Below are 26,927 nucleotides of genomic sequence, written 5' to 3' on the forward strand. Positions count from 1 at the left end.
GTGTGTAATTTTATGAATAACAGCTAAGACGACTGATAAGACACTAGTTTTATTTTCTGACCTCTAGAGTATATTAAAATACAATGTACTTTCCCTGCATGACGCTGGAAAGCATGATGGATGACATGCCTTAACTACTTTGCTCACTTTATGCTGGTAACATTCATTAAAATAAGGTTTGCTACTGAAGATATCTAAAAATCACAGTTGCCACTGTAGCTTACAGACAGAGAATCGGAGTACAGAAAGGGGAAAACAGTCCTTATGATGACGAGTAACAAAGAGGTCCCATCCCACTCTAACTGATTGCTGGGTAGAAAAGTCTTGTGCTTCTTTATACGTGTGCATACATATGTATGTTTTGGGGGAAGGGAGCCACAGAGAAAAAGTATAACAACAGGAAACAAAGCCATCTGCTGTTGATGATGCAGTGATTTGTTGCTGTGTATGTTGCAGGCAAAAGTATTTTTACTTATGAAGCATTTTTAATTGCATCTTTAACCTACATTTTGCCTCATATAAAGACGATAAAAATGTACTATTCTCTTCCTGATTTTAGTTAACAACTGTTTATTTTAAGGCAAAGAAGTATATTTTCTATACACATTAATTTATAAAATGATAGGAGTCAATGTAGCCTGAAACAGAGTAAAAAAGGAAATAAATTCTGCTTTACTGTTTCCTATGAGGGTACATGCACGTACTAGGTTTTCTCTTGCTATCTAAAATAGACACGAGGGCAAACACCGAATGTGTCCTGTGAGCAAATGACTAGCTAAGGCAACCTTAGCTTTTCAAATAAAGGGCAAAGAAGAACAAAGGATTAATTTTCTTACTATATTAACAAAGAAAATAATCCAATATTTGATCAACTTTAGAATTTTAAGTTTCCCAAGCAGAATTAAAGCATTAACTTGCTTCAGTGCCTGAAACTGTAGCCTAGATATTGAATAGGCATTGCTGAAACAAACTAGCACATTGAACAGAAAGACAAAGCTGACACACACAACATGCTCATGTACATTACACGACAATTTGAAAGTTGTCCTGAAGCTTATCTTGATAGAAAAGATGTGACGTAAATGACGACTTCATTTCTGTGTATTTCACTGGTCTTTAATTTTCTTCAGTGTAGAATAACAAGTTTTAACCATATTTCATAAAAATATTTTGCTTTCACTGAGACTGTTTCTATGGCTCTAGTCCTGATAATGAGCATCATGTCTTTTGGTATCCATTCATCTATCCCTGTCCCTCATAATGAGAATGTTTACAACTGCTTTGTCCTGTTTCACTTGTGAGGCAGGAAGTCTAAAAAAACACTGAAATCAGACTGATGTCCACACTAAAAGACATCTCTTATTTCCTTGACCTTCCATAGCTTCTCAGATAGTAACATAAATATATTATGCACTAATATGCTTATTAATGACAATGAGATATCAGGTGTTGAAAGTTAAGAAAGTGGCTGCGCCTGCTGTGTGTGTGTGTGTGTGTGTGTGTGTGTGTGTGTGTGTGTGTGTGTGTGTATGTGTGCGTGCGTGCATGCGTGTGTGTGTGTGTGTGTGTGTGTGTGTGTGTGTGTGTGTGTGTGTGTGTGTGTGTGTGTGTGTGTGTGTGTGTGTGCGTGCGTGCGTGTGTGTGTGTGTGTGTGTGTGTGTGTGCGTGTGTGTGTGTGTGTGTGTGTGTGTGTGTGAGTGTGTGTGTGTGTGTGTGTGTGTAGATGTTGTTGCATTGTGCCTCACAACATCCCTCAATGGTTTATTATTTCCCCAGTAACGCCCACTCTGTTGGGTATTATTGCTTACTTAGAATTATAGAACAGATTATAACTTAAAAGGCAAATCAAGCAAAACAATAAACCCCTTAAAAACACTTATTGGGGAAACCCTAATATTTTTTCTGTGGAAGGTTTTTCTTTTACAAGAAATTGCTCAACCCAAGGGCTTAGACTGATAAGAATGTCAAGGAGAAGGAAACACCAAACCAGTCAGTCCAAATGAGAACTCTTAAAAAGCCACTCATAATAAAATGCATCAGGTGGTAGTGCTTGCTGGATATCTTTGGATCTTAAAACTAACAATTTATTTTATTTATTTATTTATTTATTTTATTTTATTTTACATTTGTTGACCGGGAGAATCCGACTGGATATATGTCCATTTTCAGCGGAGGCCCGGGGAGAAAAGCTCCACATTTAGAGTAAGTTACATACAGGATAAAATAGATACATATTAATACATTATTGTAATAACCAACAGAGTTGCAGGATAGCATTCATAGACAAGACATTATTAGGAAAAGATAGGCACAGGCAAAGAGTAATTTTACTTATACTAGATAGTCTAACTTGACAAGGAGTGAGAATAGTGATTAGGTAGTGTAGAGAAGATTGAAAGACTTATTACGGGGGTAATAGAGAAGATCCGGAGAGTACAACAGGACGGAGATTGGTTGATAGATGAGAAAAAGAAGTAGGCAAAGTAGGAAGATGTTAATCTGGATATGAGCATTGGCAAAGCCAGTGAGACTGGAGATGGTGGGTAAGACTTTTTTTGAATTGGGGTAGGGAGGTAATGGTGGTAATAATAGGTGGGAGGGAGTTCCATATCTTACCAATGGAATTGGCAAATAATGCATCTCCTCCAGAGTTAAAGGATTTGACTGTTTGAATGAGTGTTCTACACGAGGACCGAAGGCTATTTAGATTGGTGTATGGTATGATTAAATTACCCAGTGCTGGGGACTTTTCAGGGTGTTTGAGTATTTTGAATGCCTCAATGAGTTGGTTTAGTTGAAGAAGGTTTGGGAGTTCTAACCAGCCAAGGTATTTTAGGTTAATACAATGATGAGTTCTATATGGTTTGCCAGTTGCAAATCTGGCTATATGGTTGTAGGAGCATGATAGTTTATTTAGGTCTGATTTGTTAAGGTTGGTAAACAATGGAGAGGCGTATAGAAGGGTAGAGAGTAAATCGGCGAGCAAGGATTACTTTTGCATTTGGTGTTAGAAAGGATTTGATTCTATATAGTGACCCCAGTTTCTTGTTAACGGTCTTAATGGTTTGATTAATATGGATGTCGAATTTGAGTTTATTATCAATGGTCACTCCTAATAGTTTCGTGTGGGAGTCTGGGGAGATAATTGTCCCATTATTGGATTGTATGGTAAAGGCAGTGTTTGGGAGTTTTTGGGTAGGATGGAAGAGTAATAATTTGGTTTTCTTTGGATTCAGAATTAGTTGCCGTCCAGCTAGCCACTTTTCTATTGCTGTGAAACAGCTTTGGGTGTTAGATAGTAGTTTGTCAAGGGATTTGTCAGAGCATATTAATGTCGAGTCATCGGCATATTGAATACAGGTGGCCTCAGGGATGGCTTTATGAAGGTCATTAATAAAGACTGAAAAGAGAAGTGGACCCAGTATGGACCCCTGAGGAACTCCAATGGTATTTGGAAGGAGGTTGGAGAGCTTATTTTGCCAAAGTACTGCTTGCTTCCTACCAGAGAGTTAGGCCTGAAACCAGTCTAGAGTTAGGTTATCCAGGTGGAGGTTTCTTAGGGTATCATGGAGTAGTTGGTGGTTTACCATGTCGAAGGCTTTTGATAAGTCTAGAAAGAGTGCTGAAGATATATTTTTGTTATTCCGGTTTTGGTTTATTATATCAGTAAAAGAGAGGAGCGCTGTAGTAGTGCTGTGATTGGGTCTAAAGCCATGTTGAGAGTTGGTGAGGAGATTGTTCTGGGTAAGATAGTGAAGGAGTTGTTTGTGTAGGCATTTTTCCATGATTTTGGCTAGTGGTGACATTATGGCTATAGGCCGGTAGTTTGATAAGTCAGTGGATGTGCCGCCTTTGTGAAGTGGGATTACGTATGATATTTTCCATATTGAGGGAATTGTAGATTCGGAAATGGTACGATTAATAAGTATAGAGATGGGGTAAGCTATGTCCTCTGCAGTTATTTGTAAGTATTCAGCTGGCAGGAGGTCTGCGGAGAGGGTGCTTGGTTTAAGTTTTTGAAGTAAGGATCTAATGTGGGAAGTGGAGACTGGTTGTAGGTGGAAAGTGTGAAGGGTTTTTGGAGTGAGTTCAGTAGCAGTGGAGGCTGTGGTGGATAGTTGGTTAGCTAAGGCTTGGATAGTATCCGTAAAGAAAGTGTTAAAGGTATTGGCTACTTCTTCAGGGTTTTTATCTGCTAATATTTCTGGGGTAGGAGTGGAGGATTTCCCAGGATGGAGAAGGTTATTTAGACCTGCCCAAAATTTTTGAGGGTTGTTTTGGTGTTTATTTTGAAGTTGGCAGTAGTAGTTTCTTTTGTCTATTAGTATGGCTTTTTTTGTCATATTTCTTTGTTGCTGAAATTTAATGCGGTCTGGGGGCGATTTGGTTGTACGCCATTTTTCCCAGGATTTGTTTCTGAGTTTTATTTTAGATTTTGTTTCTTTTGTAAGCCACGGTGTAATATTTGTTTTAGTTTTGATTAGTCTTTTTGGGGCATGATTATTAAGTATGGTTAGGAAAGTGGTATTAAATTTAGAAACTGCCTCTTCTAGGGGGAGGTACTTAAGAGTTGCCCAGTTACAGGATCTAAGTTCCATTTTAAACTTTGAGAGGTCAAAATTTTTCTTATTTCTAATTGACTTATACGTGGGAGGTATAGGACTACCTGTTTTATTTTTCCTTATATATGTTATAAGGTGATCGCTGAGTTCATTTGGGAGGGTCCCAGATGTATACATTTGGGGTTGACTGCTTATAAGGATCCAGTCAAGGATACTCTCTTTTTGGTTAGAGTTCCCAACTCTGGTAGCAGAAGTGATGGTCTGAGAGAACCCATGAAGATTTATATGGGTAGGGTTAGTCTCTGAGGAGCATATGTACCAGTCAATGTTAATATCGCCCAGGATTATAGTTTCCTGTGGGTAGTTATTGGTTAGCCAGTTAAGAATGCTTTCCAATGTGTCAGAGTTTTTCCCCGGGGGGATGTACATTACAATTAGATTAATACTTTTTTTTCTATTAAGCTGTAGTTTTAGAGCAAGTATCTCAGCATTAGAGATTTGGGGTGGTTGAGTAGGGTTAAAACTGACATTTAGATTACTTTTGTAGAGCACTGCAATGCCGCCACCCTTTTTTTTTATACGATCGGCTCTATGTATATTATAGCCTGGTGGTATAATCTCATTGTCATTGGTCCCTGGTTTTAGCCAAGTTTCTGTTAAACACATAATATCTGGGAGGGGGGTAGCTAGTAGAGCATGCAGGTTGTGTATTTTATTGTTGATGCTTCTAATGTTTAAGTGGCAGATTTGGAGGGAGTTAGTATATCTTGGTGGGCTATTAGAGTTGATTTTTGCTGTGGGGCCAGGGTTCGGATGGACATCTCCATCTTTAGTGATGCTTTTTCTGAGATATTCCACCAGCCTCATAAGTTTCTGCAACAATTTCTGCCCTTGTTTAGATTTGGGGCGTGTTTGGTCTGGTTTGTAGGGGTAGTAGTAATTAGAATTTGTGGTTTTTCTGTGTAGTTGTTGGGTTGTGTTGTTGGTATTATACAGAGGTAGGGGAGATTTAGTTTGATATCTGGGGTAATGGAAACCTGAGTAGGGTTGATCTTCATATTTGGTTATAAGGTAGAGTATGGTAATTACTGGTAGTAAAAAGGATAAAATTTTTAGTGTTGCCCTTCTTTTTCCCTGTAGGGCGGATGTAGTTTTCTTTGAGCTGGGGTGCATTGCTGTAGGAGGAAAGTAGGAGCCTTTGCTTTTTTAAAGTTAGAAGGGGAGGAAGGTTTTGGTGTTTGAAAGGGGGTGGGGGGTAACAGGAAGTAAAATTTGGTAGGCTAAGAAAGATAGAGGGGCGTGGCTACTTAGCTATAAATGTAGGACTAATCGGGGCGGGTGGTATTTGGGGGCAGGGCGGGGCGCGGAGCGAGCCCGAGCGCAGCGAGGGCGAGCGGAGCGGGGTTTTTCCAGTTCCAAATTGACTATGGGCAAGTGGAAAACAGGCAAGTAGAATGTTAATGCAGGAAGTAACCCAAAGTACAATATACTCTAACTATTTTTTAGGAGCTCTGTTTGTTTCCAGAAGCTTTGGGAGATGTACTATTAACTTCAGTTCCAAATTGACTATGGGCAAGTGGAAAACAGGCAAGTAGAATGTTAATGCAGGAAGTAACCCAAAGTACAATATACTCTAACTATTTTTTAGGAGCTCTGTTTGTTTCCAGAAGCTTTGGGAGATGTACTATTAACTTCAATTTATGTGGATTTTACTGCCGTTTCTTTGAACCCAGTGCACCAGCGGATATACTTGTATAATAGTATTTATTTTAGTTAAGATAGACTCTTGATAAAGTGATTAACCTTGTTTTTTTTAGAATTGAAGGCACCAAGTGATGAGAGCTTTTCTGTGGGTACTGTTCAGTTTTAGCGACCCTCAGGATAGGTAGTATATAGCCAGCAGGGAAAGTAGAAAGGGTAGTGCCTGTAAGGAAAAACGCAGATACATAGATAGATTTTACATCATTCCCATTTACAGTTGCAGTACAAATGGCAAGTAGTAAGACTTGAAAATCAAACTTATAGGGTAGTATGTAATGAAAGATACAATTATTGGGTACAGTTCAATGTTTAAAACACAGCGTTGGTAAAACTCAAATACGCAATCTATTTAACACACAGCGTGTGGTACCGTGCAGATTATCTAGAAACACAGTAGATCAGCGCTTGCTAAACCTGAACAGCAAATCATCAGAATTAGGCTTGAATCACAGTCATTATCATGACACCACTTTATAGTTGTTTTTACTAGGCTGACAAAATATACAACAGCTGATCTCCTTTCAATGTTTTTCTTATGTACCCCTTAATTTAGGTGAGTGTTTTCAGATGTGTACAAGGAGTTCCTTGGTATCTGGAGTTATATGAGACAGCAAGATGTGGTTGATGTTTTACATATTCAGATACCATATATTTTTAAAAATTTAATGTATACATAAAGTAGTAAGACACACATAAGATAATGGAGGAGAAGCCACCTTGATGTAGGGTTGCCACCTTTTCAGATGGCCAAAGTGGAACAATTGTGGTACAACATCAGATTTTTCAGGCCTAAACATACCCACGGCCAGTACAAGGGACAGAACTTCACTTTTTTGCCTAAATAAAAGCTTATTCTTGTAGCATTTTAGTTGCTTACTCTGTTTCTTATAACATTTAGGTGTTTCAGATACAGAATAACTGTTTTATACAACTATTACATAAAATATAGGAAATTATTTTGCCCTAACATTTCAGGACCGTTGCAATTCTTACAATATTTTTGCAGGACACAACTGCCCAAAGAGGGACTGTCCCTCGCAAAGTGGGACAGGTGGTAACCCTACCTTGATGCGGTAATATATACCTGTTAAGGTTATATTAGACAACAGGTGTATTAAGGTTTCTGTTTAAATGATTTGGGTGAGGTTGCTTGAGGTTTAGACTAGATTACTTGCTGGGACTTATTGGTATTTTTGTGAAAATATAAAGTTGTTGCGTGACTACAGATTTTGTCTGTTAAAAAGTTACAGTTTTGCTGTGTGCTGTTGTGCAGGCAGAGATATTTTGCATTGCAATTTCAGTCTCACTAATATGCTCATTGTGTTGGTGGTTAACTACATGAATTGCAACTCTGGTTATGCATTTGAGAATAGAAAAATCTTAAAGACCTTTTATTATGGTTTCTGCATTCCTTTTGTTCAGTCACAGTGAATGTTACATATTCCTCAACAAGAGAGATATAACTTACAATGCCAATTAAATAGGCAAGTGTGGCTGTTTGACTTGTGAATGTGAATTCAGTGCCTGTGCAATGCACTTATTCTTCAAGGACCAGTAAGGTAGGAAAAGACAGAATATCCATTCTGCCCCTCCCTGGTGAAATGAGTGCTAGTGACCTGTACCTGCTACTATCGAAAGTGGAATAGCCACCCATTTGCTAGCATTAGCTTCAACAATTATTCAGAAGTGGACATCATTCTCCTTATATCCCCTCCAGCTTTAGAATGCCCCTAAGCCATTAAACTGGACTCGGGTTACTGGGGTTATAGTCAGGACTTTATATTTCTTTGCTAACAGAGCTCGCTAACATTTACCATTATAATTTAACTAGAATGAACATATTCTTTTTGGGGCTGACATTGTACCTTTTTTGCCTGTGAAGCTGTGTGCTATGAGTCATTGGTATCAGTAATTCTGACAAAGTCAGAAGCCAGACAGTCAAAATAAATAACCCAAAATTTGACAAAAATGGCAGACAACAGTATCAGAAATTCATTTGTCACATGTAAATTTGACATACCAACAATTCTGGCTCCTGTTCTTCTTGTGGTACATAATATGGAGGTTCCACTTCTGGGCAACAGTTTATTGTCTCCTCATTAGTAACTGCCTGGAAAAGAAACCAAAATTGCAAAGAAATATCAAAACATATTCTCATCATTTGTAAAAAAAAAATATCAAAACAGACATAATTTGTAATAGGAATGTAAGCATGTAGCCACACTATCTTACTTAGACCGTGTTATTCTGGGGAAGCACTTTCCCAGCACTATGCATTCAGTTGTTTTCAGGACTTCTGAAATGACTACATGCATTTAGCTCATGACTAGACTGAGGTGATAGACTTGGTAATGTGCATGAAAATAAAGCCCTGGACTTTATTGACTATTTCCTGCCATTTTTCCCTGAAAGGTCAGTAACAGATGCAAATTGCTGCTACTTCTACTTGCATGTTATAGGTGTTACATTCAACAGTTTTACTAAGGCACCTAGCAAGTGTTATGAACACAGATAAACTACTTTTGAGAAAAACAGTGCCAAAAGTTTGAGTTTCTTCAGTTTTACCTTTTTCCAGAACATCCAAGTCCCTAGCAGTGATGTCATATACAACACATCAGTTTATTTTTTAAGAAAATAGTTTTAACAAAGCATTTATTATAATAAAATGGATTTAAAGGTAAAGTTAAAAAGGAAGGAGATAAAGAAAACAGACATCCATCCTTTAGGCTTTGTATTTATTATACTTTTCAACCTAGACAAGTACCTTTGCCACAGATGTAAAAGTGTTGACATATTTCTTTGTAAATGAAGGCTTTCTAAAAAAAGATTTGCATGCAGGCCACCCCACATTGCTATCCCTGCATACACTTATCTCATACTGCTCTTATGCAGGCCACCCCGCATTGCTATCCCTGCATATACTTATCTCATACTGCTCTTATGCAGGCCACCCCGCATTGCTATCCCTGCATACACTTATCTCATACTGTTCTTATGCAGGCCACCCCGCATTCCTATCCCTGCATACACTTATCTCATACTTTTCTTATCCAGGCCACCCCGCATTGCTATCGCTGCATACACTTATCTCATACTGTTTTATGCAGGCCACCCCGCATTGCTATCCCTGCATATACTTATCTCATACTGCTCTTATGCAGGCCACCCCGCATTGCTATCCCTGCATACACTTATCTCATACTGTTCTTATGCAGGCCACCCCACATTGCTATCCCTGCATACACTTATCTCATACTTTTCTTATCCAGGCCACCCCGCATTGCTATCGCTGCATACACTTATCTCATACTGTTCTTGTTTATTTGCAAACAAGTCTGAACTTTCTGGCTATTTAATCTTTGCATCTATCTCAAGAGATATTTGCCCTTTCTGTACTACCGTCTTTTTGAGGTAGTATTTTCTTAAGTCTAATTTCAAATATTTGTCTTCCATCTGCCATCCGTATTCATTTCTCTACCATCTGTCCTTATATTTTCTGAACTTTACTTTTTACAACTCTCCCCAAACAGTGTGTTGTGTCCAAATCACAACACGGCTTTTTCATCCTATCTTGTAATGTATACCTCCCCAGCTTTCTAAGTCTTTGCCTGTATGCCATTGCTTTCATTTCCTTCACCATTTTGGTAATTCATTTTAGTATGCCTTCTACCAGTCAAATTTCTCATTGTATCTATAGCTTCCCGACTGACTAGCACACAATACACCAAGTGTGGTCTTAGTAGTGCCATGCAGTGTGGAGGGGTGGCCTCAGTGTTCCCAAGCGAGAACATTTATTGGTACCAATAGGTAAAAACAGAGCTTTCATAACTAAAGAAATATGTGGACAAGTAAATAAAAAATACATTTTTCTTTGAAACATGACTGATACATAATATCTGAATTCAAGAAATTGCTGTATGCTAGCTCAGGCCCAGAACCTTCAGGCCTCCCACCTATGTGTCCTCAGTAATGAGCTGAAGAAATTTCAGAACTGCTTCTTCAGAATAACAAGAGCACTATTGCTGTGCCACGTCCCTAACATCGCTGAGTAGATTAGACTGGCCACAGGTCCAGCGGGAAGAGGACCATGCAGTCTTTCCTAGAGATTACATGGGATAAGCTCAGTGCAGTAAATGGAGGTGCAATGCACTGGCATGACCTGGTTGTTAAAGAGAGGGATTTCAGCTGAGGAATGAGAAATGCCATGATTTTCATGGATTTTACAGTTAGAAGAAGACTGCTCAATAGGATAAGTTCCTGTAACTGAAAAGGCATCGGATGCATTCAGCTCATGGAGTGGTATTGATAATGAATTCTGGGAAGGGGATGATAATTATAATGGGTATGTGAAGTGAGAAAGAGCAAAAATGACTTCTGTCTGTTATAGGGTACAGAAATTCAAGAAAAAGAAATAGCTTGAAACATTATGTATGAAAAGCATTACTCTTACAGAGTTGGGAGCTACCCTAGTTCAGGGCGATAAAATGATGTTGTGAGTACTGGGATAAGAAAATGAAATATCCTGTTTTATGTTGAAGTATTTGTAAGTGATATTAATTTTGATTTTTTATTAACATTTTTTTCATGTCATTTAAATTTGATGTGGAGGTCTATGAGAGGATGAACAAGTGTGGAAGGGGGGTGCCTTGTCGTGGGTGAAAGAAGACATATATGAAGAAATCTGTTCTGTTGCTTTTGCTTTCAGAAAATGTAATGGTTTTTACCATTTCCTGAGAATTTTAGTTTATATCTTCTTGGTTAGCTGACACTAAGGCAAATATTTATGAAGTTGGTGGAATGTTAATTCTTCTAAAACTGGTCACAAACAACACAATTTTAGTTTTTCTAGGCTGTTAATTGTTTAAAGAGACACTGCCCTACAAAGACTAGATTGTTGTCAAGATATTTGTTATTGCCTTAGGCCTTTTACTAGACCAGTGCGGACAATATGGTTGCTTAGGAGATTATTTTAATGTTGGGTTGACTGGCAGATGTAGGAAGACTGAGAAAGGAGGGGCCCTAGTGACACCTGCTGCATGTCTGATAAATATTGTAGCAGATGACAGCTGAGTTAATTACTTCAGCTCATCCATCCATGCAAACATTCATTCATTCATCTATCCATAACTTATTTTTTCCATTTTTGCTTATATGGTCAGGCTGTCACTTCAGCAGTGACAATCACATAGTACAAATGTCCACAACACTGGGTGGTTAGCCCTCCCTTAAATATATGTATTGCACTTTCATTAGAAAATCCTTGAACACTGACCAAGCATTTTTATAAATGACAAATATAGGGGTAATGGATGTGACAAAAATCTGAAACAAATCAAAGATCAACAAAATATAGAACAGAGCACTTCTGATCTCACTAGGCTCCAAGTACTAATAAAGATGGTGAAGGAAAATATTCCAGTGGTAGTTACTGAAGACCACATTGACACTAGAATAGACTCAGCGGAGAAGGCTGTTATGAATTCAGGTATTGCCACAACAGCTTAGTGTCTCATGATTCAAAAAAATCAAATGATAGTGGTGAAAGGATTGAGATGGGGTAACAGGTTTTTGGAAAGAGAAGATATCTGAGTTTGGAAGATTGGTGAATGAGACTGCTTTTGAGAGATCAGGGAAAACCCCAAGGAGAGAAAATGAGGTAAAATAAAAGAGAGAGATTTAGTGGTTAGATGACCACATGCATTTACGAAATTAGGATGCAGATATTACGCACAAGGAGCCTCTTCATTCTGAAACTCGGTAAAGGGCATAGGACATCTGTGCACGTGTTATTTAAAAGACTTTCCAAAAAGTAATATGAAGAGTTGAATTGGATGGGTGGGACTGGTCAGTATGCAAAATATGCTGTGTACAAGGAGCAATATGTAGTGAAGAAAAGCAAAGAGATTTAGCCCAGAAAGAGGATACTGTTCATAGGTTCATAGGTTCATAGGTAGGTACTAGACTATCGGCCCTAGGGCCCATACAAGCCTAGCCAAAAAATGTACCCTGGCTTTCGCCACCCAAGAAAATTATTTTCCTGTGTAGTTTTCATCTGCCAGTAAAGTTGTAATACCAGCTGTTTGTTTCTGAGTTACTAAATGAATGTTTAATGTACATTGTGGAAGTAATCAGTGTTAAATGTGAGTAGTCTCTTACTGGCATTTCATAATGCTGCATGATCTCTGTGAGGTTGTATTATTCCTAACATATTATATTCCAAACATATTACTTATGCTTTATATGATACTTTCTTTCCTTAGTGAACCATCCCTTACATCTACCACTAATTCTGTATTTATGCAATACAAAATACATGTCTTGCAGAGGGAGAAGAGTGTTCCCAGTACACTGGAGGTCAATTTTAACATCTGTTAAGAGTGTTCACATAACACTGCAGGACAGTTTTAATATATTTTTGCATGAAGACTTCTGGCAAGATGATTAATGAGAGATGCAGATGTAAGGACACTAAATAATTCAGAAAAGGAGCAGTGCAGTGATGTATATTTGGGAGATACTGTGAAGGACTTTAGTGTAACTGTAACAGGGCAATGACCACTCCATTAAAGACATCTGCACAAAATCTCTTAACCTCTTTGCTATTTGAATCAGAGACAAAGGCAAAAATATTCAGGGACAAAGATCTCAAATCAGGGACACATTTAAACATTAGTACTACTGACTTTAAAGGTAACAGTAAGAGGAATTGAATTAGCTTGCATTTTCTGAGAAAAAAAGAAGCTGGCATCTTTAATGGATGTCATCATCTGTTGACTAAAATATATATTTTTATAAACAAAACACAAATTATAAGAGAAACAGATCAAAGTTTTGAGACAAAATCAAGGATGTCCCGGTAAATCAGGAATGCTTAAAAATATGAACTGTACAAAAATTTCACTTATACGTACTGGCTTAGTGCATTGTCTAGTTGGTGTTCTTATAAAATGCTGCATTCTTAGGTTGTCCAAATAGGAATACAGGTAATAGTTCTAATTGAAAACCCATAGCAAAGCTGTACTGTATTTTAAAGGTGTGTTTCAATAGTGGATATAACCTAAGTATCAAGTCCTTGTATAAGATATTTACAGGAATTTATGCACAGTAAAAGTGAAATTCACTATCAGATAGTTAAGGTGAAACTGAAGAAATATAATTTGACATTTTCATATCTCTCCTTGCAAAAAAAGAAAGAGAAAAAAAATGTTTCTGGTACTAGAAATCAAGTTGAAAAAATAATCATTTTCAAAGTTGTAAATGGACTTTCTTATTTCATTTTATTATTAATAGTGTCACAGGCTAAAACTTGATGCAAGCGTGCCTTGGCCAGTATTCATGGCCAATTGCATAGTACTCAACTTGTTGTTAATTGGCAATGTTCCATGCAGGCATGTCTCAATTTGTAATACCTGCTCGCTCTTCTTAAGCAGAGAGGAAAGCAGCTTGAGAAAAGATCTATGCAAATGATGCCATTATGATATGGAAATGAAGACGCACAGTCTAGTAAAGGCATAATGACTTACAAATGAGTGCCTGCGAATGCAGGTCACAGTTCATAGACGTAGGGAGCAGCAGGCATGTTGAAACTTACACACCATTAGAAGGTGAAAAGACATGCAGGAATTTACAGATCTGTGGTAAGCAATGATGCTAGGAGCAGTAGTAGCAGCAGCACTTATTGTCTATGAGCACCACAATCTTTTATCAGGTAACAGGAAGTGATGACAGCCAACCTGAGTAAAAATGGTACTGGCAGCATATCACCTGTCACCTGCTAACCAAACTACAGCTGACATACCATTTTTGAGTAGAAGAGATAGTATATGGGTGTTGGATGATATCTGTTAGCCACAACCAGGGTCAGGAGGAATGCATGGACTTCCTGTACTGGTGGATGCTAAGGTGAGCGTAGCACTTGCTATACAAGCTACATGATCCTTCCAGAAAAAAAAGGCATACGTTGGGCAAATTGTATATATCTGCATACAAAACTATTCAATATATTCCTCAATGCACTCCTTCTGTGTGTGGATAAGCATATCCGTTTCCCCAACACACCAAGGAAGAGAGCCATCTCTATGATTGCCTTCTATGATATAGCCCAGTACTGGATGCTACAGAGTGAACATGTGGAAATAAAGGCCCCATTTAGTGTCTGTGGACTGCATTGTGTTGGGAGCAAGGGTAGCCATTCTGTCAACTCCCAAGTGGTATACCATGTACAGGAGTTGATAATCCAATATGTTTGCATGGCACACTAGCACTGCACTTCACACTCACATCTGGAATTTATGTCATCTATATCACTGCTTCCTGCATAGCAAAATTCCACAGGACCACCAAGCTGGTAAGCACAGACACTGTGCTAATCAGATATATACAGAGCCAAACACAGTGTGCACAAATGTGTCATCCCACCATAAGTTTTCACTGTGTTTAAGGTGGTACTAGATACTCACTGGAGTGCTGGTTTGTGCTGCCTATATGGAAGATGCATAGCAGTGTTTCGCTGACAAAGAACATCACTCACACTCAAACCAAAAATATCTAAGAATATGTGCTTGACCTGCCAAAGCCCTGGTTCCCATGGCTGGATACATCCGGAAGCACAGCCTACAAGATGTTTGGGACATGCTATGTGCTACATAATATTACTAGGAAGCATGTAGACTATCCATCCATACTCAGAACCTCCTGATCCATTGAAGCAGTACCTGTCATGGTCAACACATAGACCTAATTTAGTGATGACAACAAAGCTGCGAGACAAAGAGTAGCAAGCATACCTTCTTCCAAAACAGCAATGAGCACAGTACATGCAGCAGTGCAGGAAAAGCAAGGGTCTAGCTCAATAGGTCCATGACAGGCACTCACTGACAGTGTGTTGTCACACCGAATAAAAATGACACATGCACTTTTGATTAAAGGCAGCAATGGTCACTGAATGGTCAGATAACATTGCTCGTCACACATCTCCACACAGGATCATAGGAGGTTACTAGGCTATTGACCTGGAGGTCATTTCAAGCCTAGCCATTTCATCCCAATGTAATACCACAGTTACTCTAGTCAATACCCAGGATCATATTTAGTAATGACTGTCCATGTCTAGGAGGTTGCAGTCTACTTGTGATCCCAGATCCCTTACCACTTCGTAGGTACATAGAGTATTGTTGTTAATTTGATAGTGTGGAGGGGCATTGTTTTTACCGAAGGGAAAGATGATGCATTTTTTTGCATTTAGTTTGAGACCATGACTAAGACACTAGTCGTTGGTCTGCATAAGACCCTCCTGAAGTATACTGACATCATTTGGGGATTCGATAATTGCACTCAGTTTGCAGTCATCCACAGACTTGGTCAGCCACAGCCCCTTAGTTTTGGCCTGAACTTCTGAGAAGTATAAACCAAGCAGTAGGGCTCCAGCACTGACCCTCATGGCACCCCACTGGTGACAGGTCTGCTGGTTGATGTGGAGTCACCCACTTTGATAGTGTGTGACCAGTTTATGAGCCAGTTGGCAACCCATCTTACAACAAAGGGATTTACATTCAGTTTGCTAAGTTATCGGTAATGCCTGTGTGTGGTTCGAAGGCCTTGGCCAAGTCAAGGTATGCTGTATTCACAGATTTGCCCATGTCAATGGCCCTGGTCAGATTTTCAATGAAATACACCAGGTTTAACAGGCAGGATCTGTTGTAGGTTTGGGTTGGAGATTGCTGTGTAAGCCAGGCGTAAGTCTTCCCTACGAAGTCTATATGACACTGAGTAGTATAGTGACAGGGACTTTAGTCGGTCTGTGTAAGCCATGTGCTGGAGTCCCTTGATCTTCTTTGTTAGAAACCTCTGAGGCCTCTCCAGTTGCTGCATGTGTTTTGTATGGTACATGCCAAAAGGGGTGTTATACTCAATCATGGGCCTGATTAGTGGATTTATAACCTCCTTTGCTCTAGAGGCGATGGCTTTGTTAATCAAGTGTGCTATGTAGAAAGCCTTCCTTACTACAGTAGACACATGGTCATCAAAGTTAAGGTTGCAGTCTACTTGTGATCCCAGATCCCTTACCACTTTGTAGGTACATATAGTATTGTTGTTAATTTAATAGTGTGAAGGGGCATTGTTTTTACGGATGGGTTGATGCATTTTTTTGCATTTAGTTTGAGACCATGACTAAGACACCAGTCACTGGGTCTGCATAAGACCCTCCTGAAGTATACTGACATCATTTGGGGATTCAATGATTGCACCCAGTTTGCAGTCATATGTTCATAGGTAGGTACTAGGCTATCTGCCCAAGGGCATTTATAAGCCTAGTCAGAGTGTGTCAGCTTTCTCCACCCCATTGATTAATTAACTGAGCCTCTGTCAAGAAGAGCCAATGAAGTGATCCCAGGAGTGTATTTACTGTTACCCATCCACTTGTCAAGGTTTCTCTTGAAGAGTGTTAGTGAGGGGCTCTGCCTAATGTAGTTAGGAATTTTGTTCCAAAGCATGGGGAGTCTCTGTGACAGGAATATATCCCTCCAGCATGTTCTATTTATTGTTGTGGTGAGGTTTAGCTCACTAGAACGAGTGGCTCGCAGTGACTTGGATTTCTTTAGGTGGAGCATGTCCATCAATTCTGAGTTGGACATGGCTTTGTAAGTCAGGCAGAGATCACCTCTGAGTAAGCGATATGCCACTGAGTACAGCTGGAGTTTTTCCAGTTGGGCTGCATAGGACATATGTTTGAGACCAGTAATCCTCCTGGTGAGGTACTTTTGTGGTCTTTCCAGCTGTTGGAAGTGTCTTGTGAGATACATCCCAAATTTGTACTCTATGATGGGTGTGACAAGTGACGAGTAGATGGGCACTATAACCTCTTTATTTCTAGATGCGAACCCTTTAGTAATTAGATGGGCTACATAGAAGGATTTCCTAACTACTTTGGCAATATGATTGTCAAAGGAGAGATTACTATCTACCTGGGTCCCCATATCTCTTATTACATCTTCTGTATTAAGGGGGCTGCCACCTATGTGGTAATTCATGGGTGTTCTGTTTTCCCCAAATGGGATGACTATGCATTTTTTTGGCATTTAGCTTGAGACCATGACTTTGACACCAGGTGTCCTTCTCAGTAAGGCCCTTTTGGAGAATGTTCGTGTCAGCCGGAGAGTCAATTATGGCTCCCAGTTTGCAGTCATTGGCGAACTTGATTAGCCATAGTCCTCCTGTGTTTGCTTGTACTTCTGAGAAGTATATGCCGAACAGTAGGGGTCCCAGGACCAAGCCTTGTGGGACACCACTTGTGACTGGTTTAGAGTCGGACCTGGAGCCCACTACTCTTACCGTGTGAGTTCTGTCTGTAAGCCAGTTGGCAACCCATCTGGTGATGTAGGGGTTTATGTTCAGGCTGGTGAGTTTTTCTATAATTCCTGAGTGGGGAATGGTGCCAAAAGCCTTGGCGAGGTCAAGGTAGGCTGTGTGAACTACCTTCCCCTCATCTATGGCCTTGGTGACTGTCTCGAAGAAGTCAACCAGGTTTAGTAGGCATGATCTGCCCTTAACACAGCCGAACTGGGTCGGGTCAAGTGTTTGGGGGTTTCCAATGTCTTTGTTAATTAGTTCCATGATTATACGCTCCATAGTCTTGCAGACCAGGCTAGTCAGGCTTATAGGGCGATAGTTACCTGGGTCAGTTGTGGCCCCTCCTTTGTGGAGCAGAATAACCTTTGCTGTGCACCATTCTATGGGCATGTAGCCTGTGGAAAGGCTGAGGTTGAACATTGTGTTTAGGTGGGGGGTTAGTTCATTCTGTAGTTCATGCAAGATGCAGCCTGGGACACCATCTGGCCCCATTGACGCTGTGCTTTTGGCTTTTGAAAGGGCTGTTTTTACCTGTGCATCTATGATTTCTGGGACACTACACTTTTCCGGTATTGTTGTGGGCCCTTTTGAGGGTGAGAGGGGGGTGAAGTTTGCACTGAATCTATCTGTCAGGATGTTGGCAATATCAGTGGGTTCAGTATATTTTGTGCTATTTTGCACTAGCTCAGAGCATATCTGTGAGTTGCCACTTATACTCTTGACATAGCTAAAGAAGGCTTTGTGGTTATCTTTCGAATCCTTGGCTATTTTTCTTTCGAAGTTAGCCTTGGAGAATTTTTTTGAGGTAAAACTTGGTCAGCCACAGCCCCTTAGTTTTGGCCTGAACTTCTGAGAAGTATAAACCAAGCAGTAGGGCTCCAGCACTGACCCTCATGGCACCCCACTGGTGACAGGTCTGCTGGTTGATGTGGAGTCACCCACTTTGATAGTGTGTGACCAGTTTATGAGCCAGTTGGCAACCCATCTTACAACAAAGGGATTTACATTCAGTTTGCTAAGTTATCGGTAATGCCTGTGTGTGGTTCGAAGGCCTTGGCCAAGTCAAGGTATGCTGTATTCACAGATTTGCCCATGTCAATGGCCCTGGTCAGATTTTCAATGAAATACACCAGGTTTAACAGGCAGGATCTGTTGTAGGTTTGGGTTGGAGATTGCTGTGTAAGCCAGGCGTAAGTCTTCCCTCTGAAGTCTATATGACACTGAGTAGTATAGTGACAGGGACTTTAGTCGGTCTGTGTAAGCCATGTGCTGGAGTCCCTTGATCTTCTTTGTTAGAAACCTCTGAGGCCTCTCCAGTTGCTGCATGTGTTTTGTATGGTACATGCCAAAAGGGGTGTTATACTCAATCATGGGCCTGATTAGTGGATTTATAACCTCCTTTGCTCTAGAGGCGATGGCTTTGTTAATCAAGTGTGCTATGTAGAAAGCCTTCCTTACTACAGTAGACACATGGTCATCAAAGTTAAGGTTGCAGTCTACTTGTGATCCCAGATCCCTTACCACTTTGTAGGTACATATAGTATTGTTGTTAATTTAATAGTGTGAAGGGGCATTGTTTTTACGGATGGGTTGATGCATTTTTTTGCATTTAGTTTGAGACCATGACTAAGACACCAGTCATTGGGTCTGCATAAGACCCTCCTGAAGTATACTGACATCATTTGGGGATTCAATGATTGCACCCAGTTTGCAGTCATATGTTCATAGGTAGGTACTAGGCTATCTGCCCAAGGGCATTTATAAGCCTAGTCAGAGTGTGTCAGCTTTCTCCGCCCCATTGATTAATTAACTGAGCCTCTGTCAAGAAGAGCCAATGAAGTGATCCCAGGAGTGTATTTACTGTTACCCATCCACTTGTCAAGGTTTCTCTTGAAGAGTGTTAGTGAGGGGCTCTGCCTAATGTAGTTAGGAATTTTGTTCCAAAGCATGGGGAGTCTCTGTGACAGGAATATATCCCTCCAGCATGTTCTATTTATTGTTGTGGTGAGGTTTAGCTCACTAGAACGAGTGGCTCGCAGTGACTTGGATTTCTTTAGGTGGAGCATGTCCATCAATTCTGAGTTGGACATGTCTTTGTAAGTCAGGCAGAGATCACCTCTGAGTAAGCGATATGCCACTGAGTACAGCTGGAGTTTTTCCAGTTGGGCTGCATAGGACATATGTTTGAGACCAGTAATCCTCCTGGTGAGGTACTTTTGTGGTCTTTCCAGCTGTTGGAAGTGTCTTGTGAGATACATCCCAAATTTGTACTCTATGATGGGTCTGACAAGTGACGAGTAGATGGGCACTATAACCTCTTTATTTCTAGATGCGAACCCTTTAGTAATTAGATGGGCTACATAGAAGGATTTCCTAACTACTTTGGCAATATGATTGTCAAAGGAGAGATTACTATCTACCTGGGTCCCCATATCTCTTATTACATCTTCTGTATTAAGGGGGCTGCCACCTATGTGGTAATTCATGGGTGTTCTGTTTTCCCCAAATGGGATGACTATGCATTTTTTTGGCATTTAGCTTGAGACCATGACTTTGACACCAGGTGTCCTTCTCAGTAAGGCCCTTTTGGAGAATGTTCGTGTCAGCCGGAGAGTCAATTATGGCTCCCAGTTTGCAGTCATTGGCGAACTTGATTAGCCATAGTCCTCCTGTGTTTGCTTGTACTTCTGAGAAGTATATGCCGAACAGTAGGGGTCCCAGGACCGAGCCTTGTGGGACACCACTTGTGACTGGTTTAGAGTCGGACCTGGAGCCCACTACTCTTACCATGTGAGTTCTGTCCGTAAGCCAGTTGGCAACCCATCTGGTGATGTAGGGGTTTATGTTCAGGCTGGTGAGTTTTTCTATAATTCCTGAGTGGGGAATGGTGCCAAAAGCCTTGGCGAGGTCAAGGTAGGCTGTGTGAACTACCTTCCCCTCATCTATGGCCTTGGTGACTGTCTCGAAGAAGTCAACCAGGTTTAGTAGGCATGATCTGCCCTTAACACAGCCGAACTGGGTCGGGTCAAGTGTTTGGGGGTTCCCAATGTCTTTGTTAATTAGTTCCATGATTATACGCTCCATAGCCTTGCAGACCAGGCTAGTCAGGCTTATAGGGCGATAGTTACCTGGGTCAGTTGTGGCCCCTCCTTTGTGGAGCAGAATAACCTTTGCTGTGCACCATTCTATGGGCATGTAGCCTGTGGAAAGGCTGAGGTTGAACATTGTGTTTAGGTGGGGGGTTAGTTCATTCTGTAGTTCATGCAAGATGCAGCCTGGGACACCATCTGGCCCCATTGACGCTGTGCTTTTGGCTTTTGAAAGGGCTGTTTTTACCTGTGCATCTATGATTTCTGGGACACTACACTTTTCCGGTATTGTTGTGGGCCCTTTTGGGGGTGAGAGGGGGGTGAAGTTTGCACTGAATCTATCTGTCAGGATGTTGGCAATATCAGTGGGTTCAGTATATTTTGTGCTATTTTGCACTAGCTCAGAGCATATCTGTGAGTTGCCACTTATACTCTTGACATAGCTAAAGAAGGCTTTGTGGTTTATCTTTCGAATCCTTGGCTATTTTTCTTTCGAAGTTAGCCTTGGAGAATTTTTTTGAGGTAAAACTTGGTCAGCCACAGCCCCTTAGTTTTGGCCTGAACTTCTGAGAAGTATATACCAAACAGTAGGGCTCCAGCACTGACCCTCGTGGCATCCCTCTGATGACAGGTCTGCTGGTTGATGTGGAGTCACCCACTTTGATAATGTGTGAACAGTTTATGAGCCAGTTGGCAACCCTTCTTACAACAAAGGGGTTTGCATTCAGTTTGCTAAGTTTATCGGTAATGCCTGAGTGTGGGTCGAAGGCCTTGGCCAAGTTAATGTGGAGTCACCCACTTTGATAGTGTGTGACCGGTTTATGAGACAGTTTGCAACTCATCTTACAACAAAGGGGTTTTCATTCAGTTTGCTAAGTTTATTGGTAATGGTTGGAGTGTAGGTCGAAGGCCTTGGCCAAGTCGAGGTATGCTGTGTGCTCAGATTTGCCCTTGACAATGGCCCTGGTCACATTTTCAAAGAAATCCACCAGGTTTAACAGGCAGAATCTGACATATTGGGTCGGATCCAGGGATTGGAGGTTGCCTATGTCTTTATTTATGAGGTCTATGATGATGCATTCCATGGCCTTACAGATAAGGCTGGTTAGAATTATGGGTCTATAATTCCCTGGGTCTGTTGCTAAGACAACTTTGTGGAGAGGAATAACTGCTGCTGTTCCCCATTCTGCAGGAAAAAAGCCTATGGTTAGGCAGTGATTGAATAGGGTACTTAATGGTGATGCTAGCTCATATTTTACTTTGTTTAGAAGACAGCCTGGGATGCCATTTTGTTCCACAGAGGCTGTGTTTTTTGCCTTAGGCAGTGCTTTAATGACCTGTTCTTTGGATACACAGGGTGAAGAGAAGTTTGGGGCAAGGTTTGTGATAAGTTTGGAGGGGATAAAGGAGTGAAATTTTCACCAAATCTGTCTGCCAGCCAGTTTGCTATCTTTGCAGAATAAGTGAGTGGGATACCGTTAGTCTTTAGTTTGGCACATGCTTGGGTTCTACCTTTTAGGCTGTGTATGTAGCTGTATAAGGCCTTATGGTTATCCTTGGCTGTGATTGCTAAGTTTTTCTCAAAGTTATCCTTAGAGCCTTAGTCGATCTTATATGTTGTTTTATTTGCCTGTTGAGGCTGAGGAGTGTGCTTTTCCATTGTTGGCACCTCGTCTCAGTTTTCTTAAACAGCAACTTTTTGTATTTGTTGTAAAGTTTGTTGATGCTCGATGTCCACCAGGGCAGCTTGTTTTTACTTGATGCTCTGGCTTTCATTCTCTATGGAACAGCCAAACCTATACACTTGTACAAGTAATTGTACAGGGCTTTAGTGTAAGCTTTGATGTAATTACCACTTCCAGCTGTGGGTGGGGCTTAGAATGCATTTATATCTTCCCCTAGGAGGGTAGTTTGCCTTGGTGAAGTTTTTTAGTCTGACTTTGCCCTTTGTGAGTTCTGGTGTTAGTGTCAGTTCTAAGGTGGCTGATTTGTGGTCAGATTTTACTAATAAGGGTTTGACCGTTAAGGTGGTGCATCTGTTTGTCATGTTAGTGAAGACCAGATCTAGTATGTTTGTTCCTCTTGTTGGGGTTTGATCAATTTGTTCCAGGGCATTTGAGTTAAAGTCAAGGAACTTTTGCACTAGTGAATTAAGGCTAGAGTAGGTTTTCCAGTTGATGGTGGGATAATTGAAATCCCCCATGACCAGAGAGTTTGGCAATATTTGGATTGAGTCCAGTTTGGTCAAGTAGGCCTCATGTTCATCATGATCCATGGAGGCGGATCTATAACTAGCTGTGACTTGAATGGGGGTCTTACCGACAGTAATCTGAACTTGGAGTAACTCCATGGAGTTGTCCAAACTAGTTGGGAGGTGAATTTATCTCTACTCCATGGAGCTGTCCTTACTAGTTGGGAAGCGAATTTATCTCTAATACAGATAGAAACACCTCTGCTGCTTTCGTGTTGCTACATGAATAAATGAGTCTTCATGGGTTCTGTTTAAGCAACTTTATTCTATACAAACACATCACTACAGAGGCTTAATGACTATGACTTAAGTAACTTACATACAAACTAACAATTTGGATCATACATGTTAATTCTCTGGCTGCTTCTACAAAATGGCACTAGGGATTGCACGTGTCTGGACGTTTTATGTGTGCACACAGCCTTGCATGCTTCTTAAAGATATAGCACAAACACATTACACTCTGATCTACATCCTCCCTCTTTGAGAAATAGATCATGCAATTTGTCATGGGATTATTTGGCATGCAGAAATCACAGGTAATCTACAGACATGCATTATACAATACTAAGTACACATACATATACAATCAAGTGCACATTGCTGCGTATTTCACACTAGGTTTATAAAGTCATGCATATCTTGCGACATAAACCAGAGAATTAGATTTAGCAACTGGGACAGTCTCTGCAAAATAGTTGACCTGTGGAATGTTCAAATCACTTTCTGGAACAGAATCAGACTTTTGAACACATTCTGGTTTAGAAACAATGCCTGACTCAGTCTCTGATTTAGAGTTTGCATCACAGATACAATGCTGTGATTGCAATGATGTTGATTCTGGTACAGGAAGAAGATGTCTGTGATTCCTCCTATACTCCACACCCTCGGAGCCTACCAAATAGGATCTCGGCTCGGCACAGATGCCTGTCATCTGTCCTATTCCATCAAAACCTTTTGTTGTCTGAATTCATACCATCCCTCCTTCCCTCAATGAATGAAGTAATCTGCATGATCAGTCATAACTGTATTTCTGGATATTAAGCTTCTTAAGCAACTGAGCCTTGATGGTTTTATTGTTCTTTGGTGTAGGCTGCAACAAATTTGATGAAATAGGTAGAGTAGTTCTAGTTTGTCTAGAAAGTAGTTTTTGAGCAGGTGAGCCAAGAATATCATCACAAGGTATGTTGCTGTGATTAAGTAAATTCAAGAATAACATCGGTATTGTCACGCTTTGACTTTTCAAGTAATTGCGTTGTACTCTGTACTGCTCATTCAGCTAGACCATTGGATTGAGGATATTTAGGACTAGGAGTGACATGTACAAAGTCCCAGTCTTTTGCAAATTTCTGAAACAACTGGTTAGTGAAATGAGTACCATTGTCAGAAAAAAGTTTGCATGGACTCCCATGAACTGAGAAATGATGTTTCAACTTAGTAATAACAACTGTCGAGGTTAAGTTTGGTAGCAGATCAATCTCAAATCATTTTGAATAAGAGTCTACCAAAACCAAATAGTGTTGATTGTTCCACTCAAAGATATCAGTTGATACTGTAGACCAAGGTAGTTCAGGAATTGGACTTAGCTGAAGCGGCTCTCTTTGCAAATGCACTCTGGTACTATTACATACTGAACAAGAACGAACGTTATCAATATCTTTTGATAATGAATGCCAAACTACTAATTCTCTTGCCCTTCTCTTAGTGGATGATGAACCTGGGTGACCACAATGTAAATATTCTTGCTGTAAGGAAGCAGGAACAACAATTTTAGGACCTTTGAAAATAATGCCATCTTCCATCAACAATTCATTTCTGTAAGGAAAATATGCTTGCACCTCAGGTGATACACTAGATTGCTTTGACAGCCATCCAACATTGATGTATTGATTAAGCTTTTGTGAAATTGGGCAAGTCGTAGTGTGATCTCACAACTCATCAAGTCTAGTGATGGAAAAATTACACGCTGACATTACATCAAAGTCATAATTCTCTACATCAAGCTGTTCTGTTGTACTTCTATGCAGTCTGGATAAGGTATCAGCCAGCTAGAGTAATTTACCTTAGGTGTACATCATTTTGAAATTGTACTTTTGTAACTTAAGCATCATTCTTTGTAATCTCGCTGGAGCAAAATGCATAGGCTTCTTTACAACAGTAACTAGAGGATGATAATCAGTTTCAATCTGCGTAGCTCAGCCATAAATATAATCGTGAAACTTGGAACATGTGAATACTATTGCCAAAAACTCTTTTTCAATTTGAGTATAATGCATCTCAGTTTGAGTTAGTGTCCTAGATGCATAGGCTACTTGTCTGCCCTCTTGAAGAATAACTGTGCTAAGACCAAATTTTGAAGCATCACAGGAAAGATCAACTGGTTTATTCACATCATAGTATCTTAACGTAGATGGGGGTGGCAATTTTCTGCTTAAGGTCATCAAAGGCCTTCTGATGATGTTCCAACCATGACCATACAAAGTGTTTGCATGTTAGCTCCCTTAAAGGCGCTGTCAACTCACTGAAGTCTGGTATAAATTTGCTTAAATAGTTGATCACGGCCAGAAAACACTGTATACTTTGCACATTGTCTGGTACTGATATCTCTAGGATAGCTGTTTGTTTGGTCGGGTCAGGTCTCAAGCCTGTATTTGTAAACAAATGACCTATGCATGTAACTTCTGGAAGTCTAAATTTGCACTTCAGAGGATTGAGCTTTAAGTTTACTTCACATGCTCTGTCTAGAACTTTCTTGGGGTTTCTGTCATGCTCTGCTTCACCATTGCCTCCATCTAATAGATCATCTACTATTATGGCACAAGGATAACCTGAAATATTTTTGTTCCATTGCACGCTGAAAGACTTCACTTGCAGAATTTATTCCAAATGGCATCATTAGGAATCTGTATCTGCCAGAGTACCAAAAGTAGTTAGAAATGAGGATTTACGGTAGAGCATCACTTTCCAAAATGAACTATCTGCATCCAAAACAGAAAATAAAGTGGCATTTGGTATGAGGGCTGCAACTTCTTCAACTGTGCACATTGGATGGTATGGTCTTTTAATGCTTTGTTCAAATCTCTAGGATCAATGCAAATTCTGATTTCACCTGAGCCTTTTTTGTGAGCAGCTACCATGGATGACACCCATTCTGTTGGTTCTGTGACTGGACAAATCACACCTTGCTGCACCATCTTATCCAACTGAGCTTTAACTTTATTTTGCATTGCTATCAGAACTCTTCTTGCTGGTCTGACTACTGAAGTGACCTCAGGGTCTAACTTCATGGAATACACAACTGGAAGTTTGCCCAATTTGTCACAGAAAACATCAGCATACTCTGAGAAAATGGCTTTAGAAAATTTGGAACACAGAATTGTACTCAATGGTGAATTTCTTTAGTAAAAGTAAGCAGATTCAATCTCAAACTATCTTTAAAACCCAGTAAAGACTGCACCGGTCATTGGACTATGTAGAATAACAAGCTGTAACAGTTCTTGGACAAATAGCATGAAAGTATTACTGAACCTTCGGTTTGAATTTCTTCACCTCCATAAGCAACAATTCTCGCACTACTGGTTACATTGAGTTGCTCGCTGAGCCTCACTTTTGCAAATATGTTTGCTGATATAACATTGCACATTGACCCATTGTCTTTTTTGAGCTCTGTGGATCTTCCATTAATCCGTACTGTGCAAAACACTTCACTCCTTATTAATAGGTTTACTGCATCAACTCTTTCTCCAAGCACTGATACACCATCTACATAGAACGCTGACTGTTTTGGCTCTACTTGATCAACTTACCTTTCTGTGTGACCTTTCTTTAGAACTGTGTGAGGCTTACTTGATTTGCAAAACGTTTGGAAAATGACTGCACAGACATCTATATCCTCCAGTGATGGACTGCTTTTGG

At 40.2% G+C, this 26,927-nt stretch overlaps 1 protein-coding gene across 2 annotated transcripts in view; it reads right to left on the reverse strand.

Moving 5' to 3' along the window:
* GNRH1 (gonadotropin releasing hormone 1) overlaps positions 1-26,927 on the reverse strand; it is a 366,381-nt gene that overhangs the window by 131,738 nt on the left and 207,716 nt on the right. For both annotated transcript variants that reach the window (XM_044056169.1, XM_044056168.1), the window contains exon 3: positions 8,344-8,433. In XM_044056169.1, coding sequence (XP_043912104.1) covers positions 8,344-8,433 — 90 coding nt within the window. The remainder of the gene's footprint in view (positions 1-8,343; positions 8,434-26,927) is intronic.

The sequence above is a fragment of the Protopterus annectens genome, chromosome 14.part0 (assembly GCF_019279795.1).
Source record: "Protopterus annectens isolate FY-2018-M chromosome 14.part0, PAN1.0, whole genome shotgun sequence".
Lineage (NCBI taxonomy): Eukaryota > Metazoa > Chordata > Ceratodontiformes > Protopteridae > Protopterus > Protopterus annectens.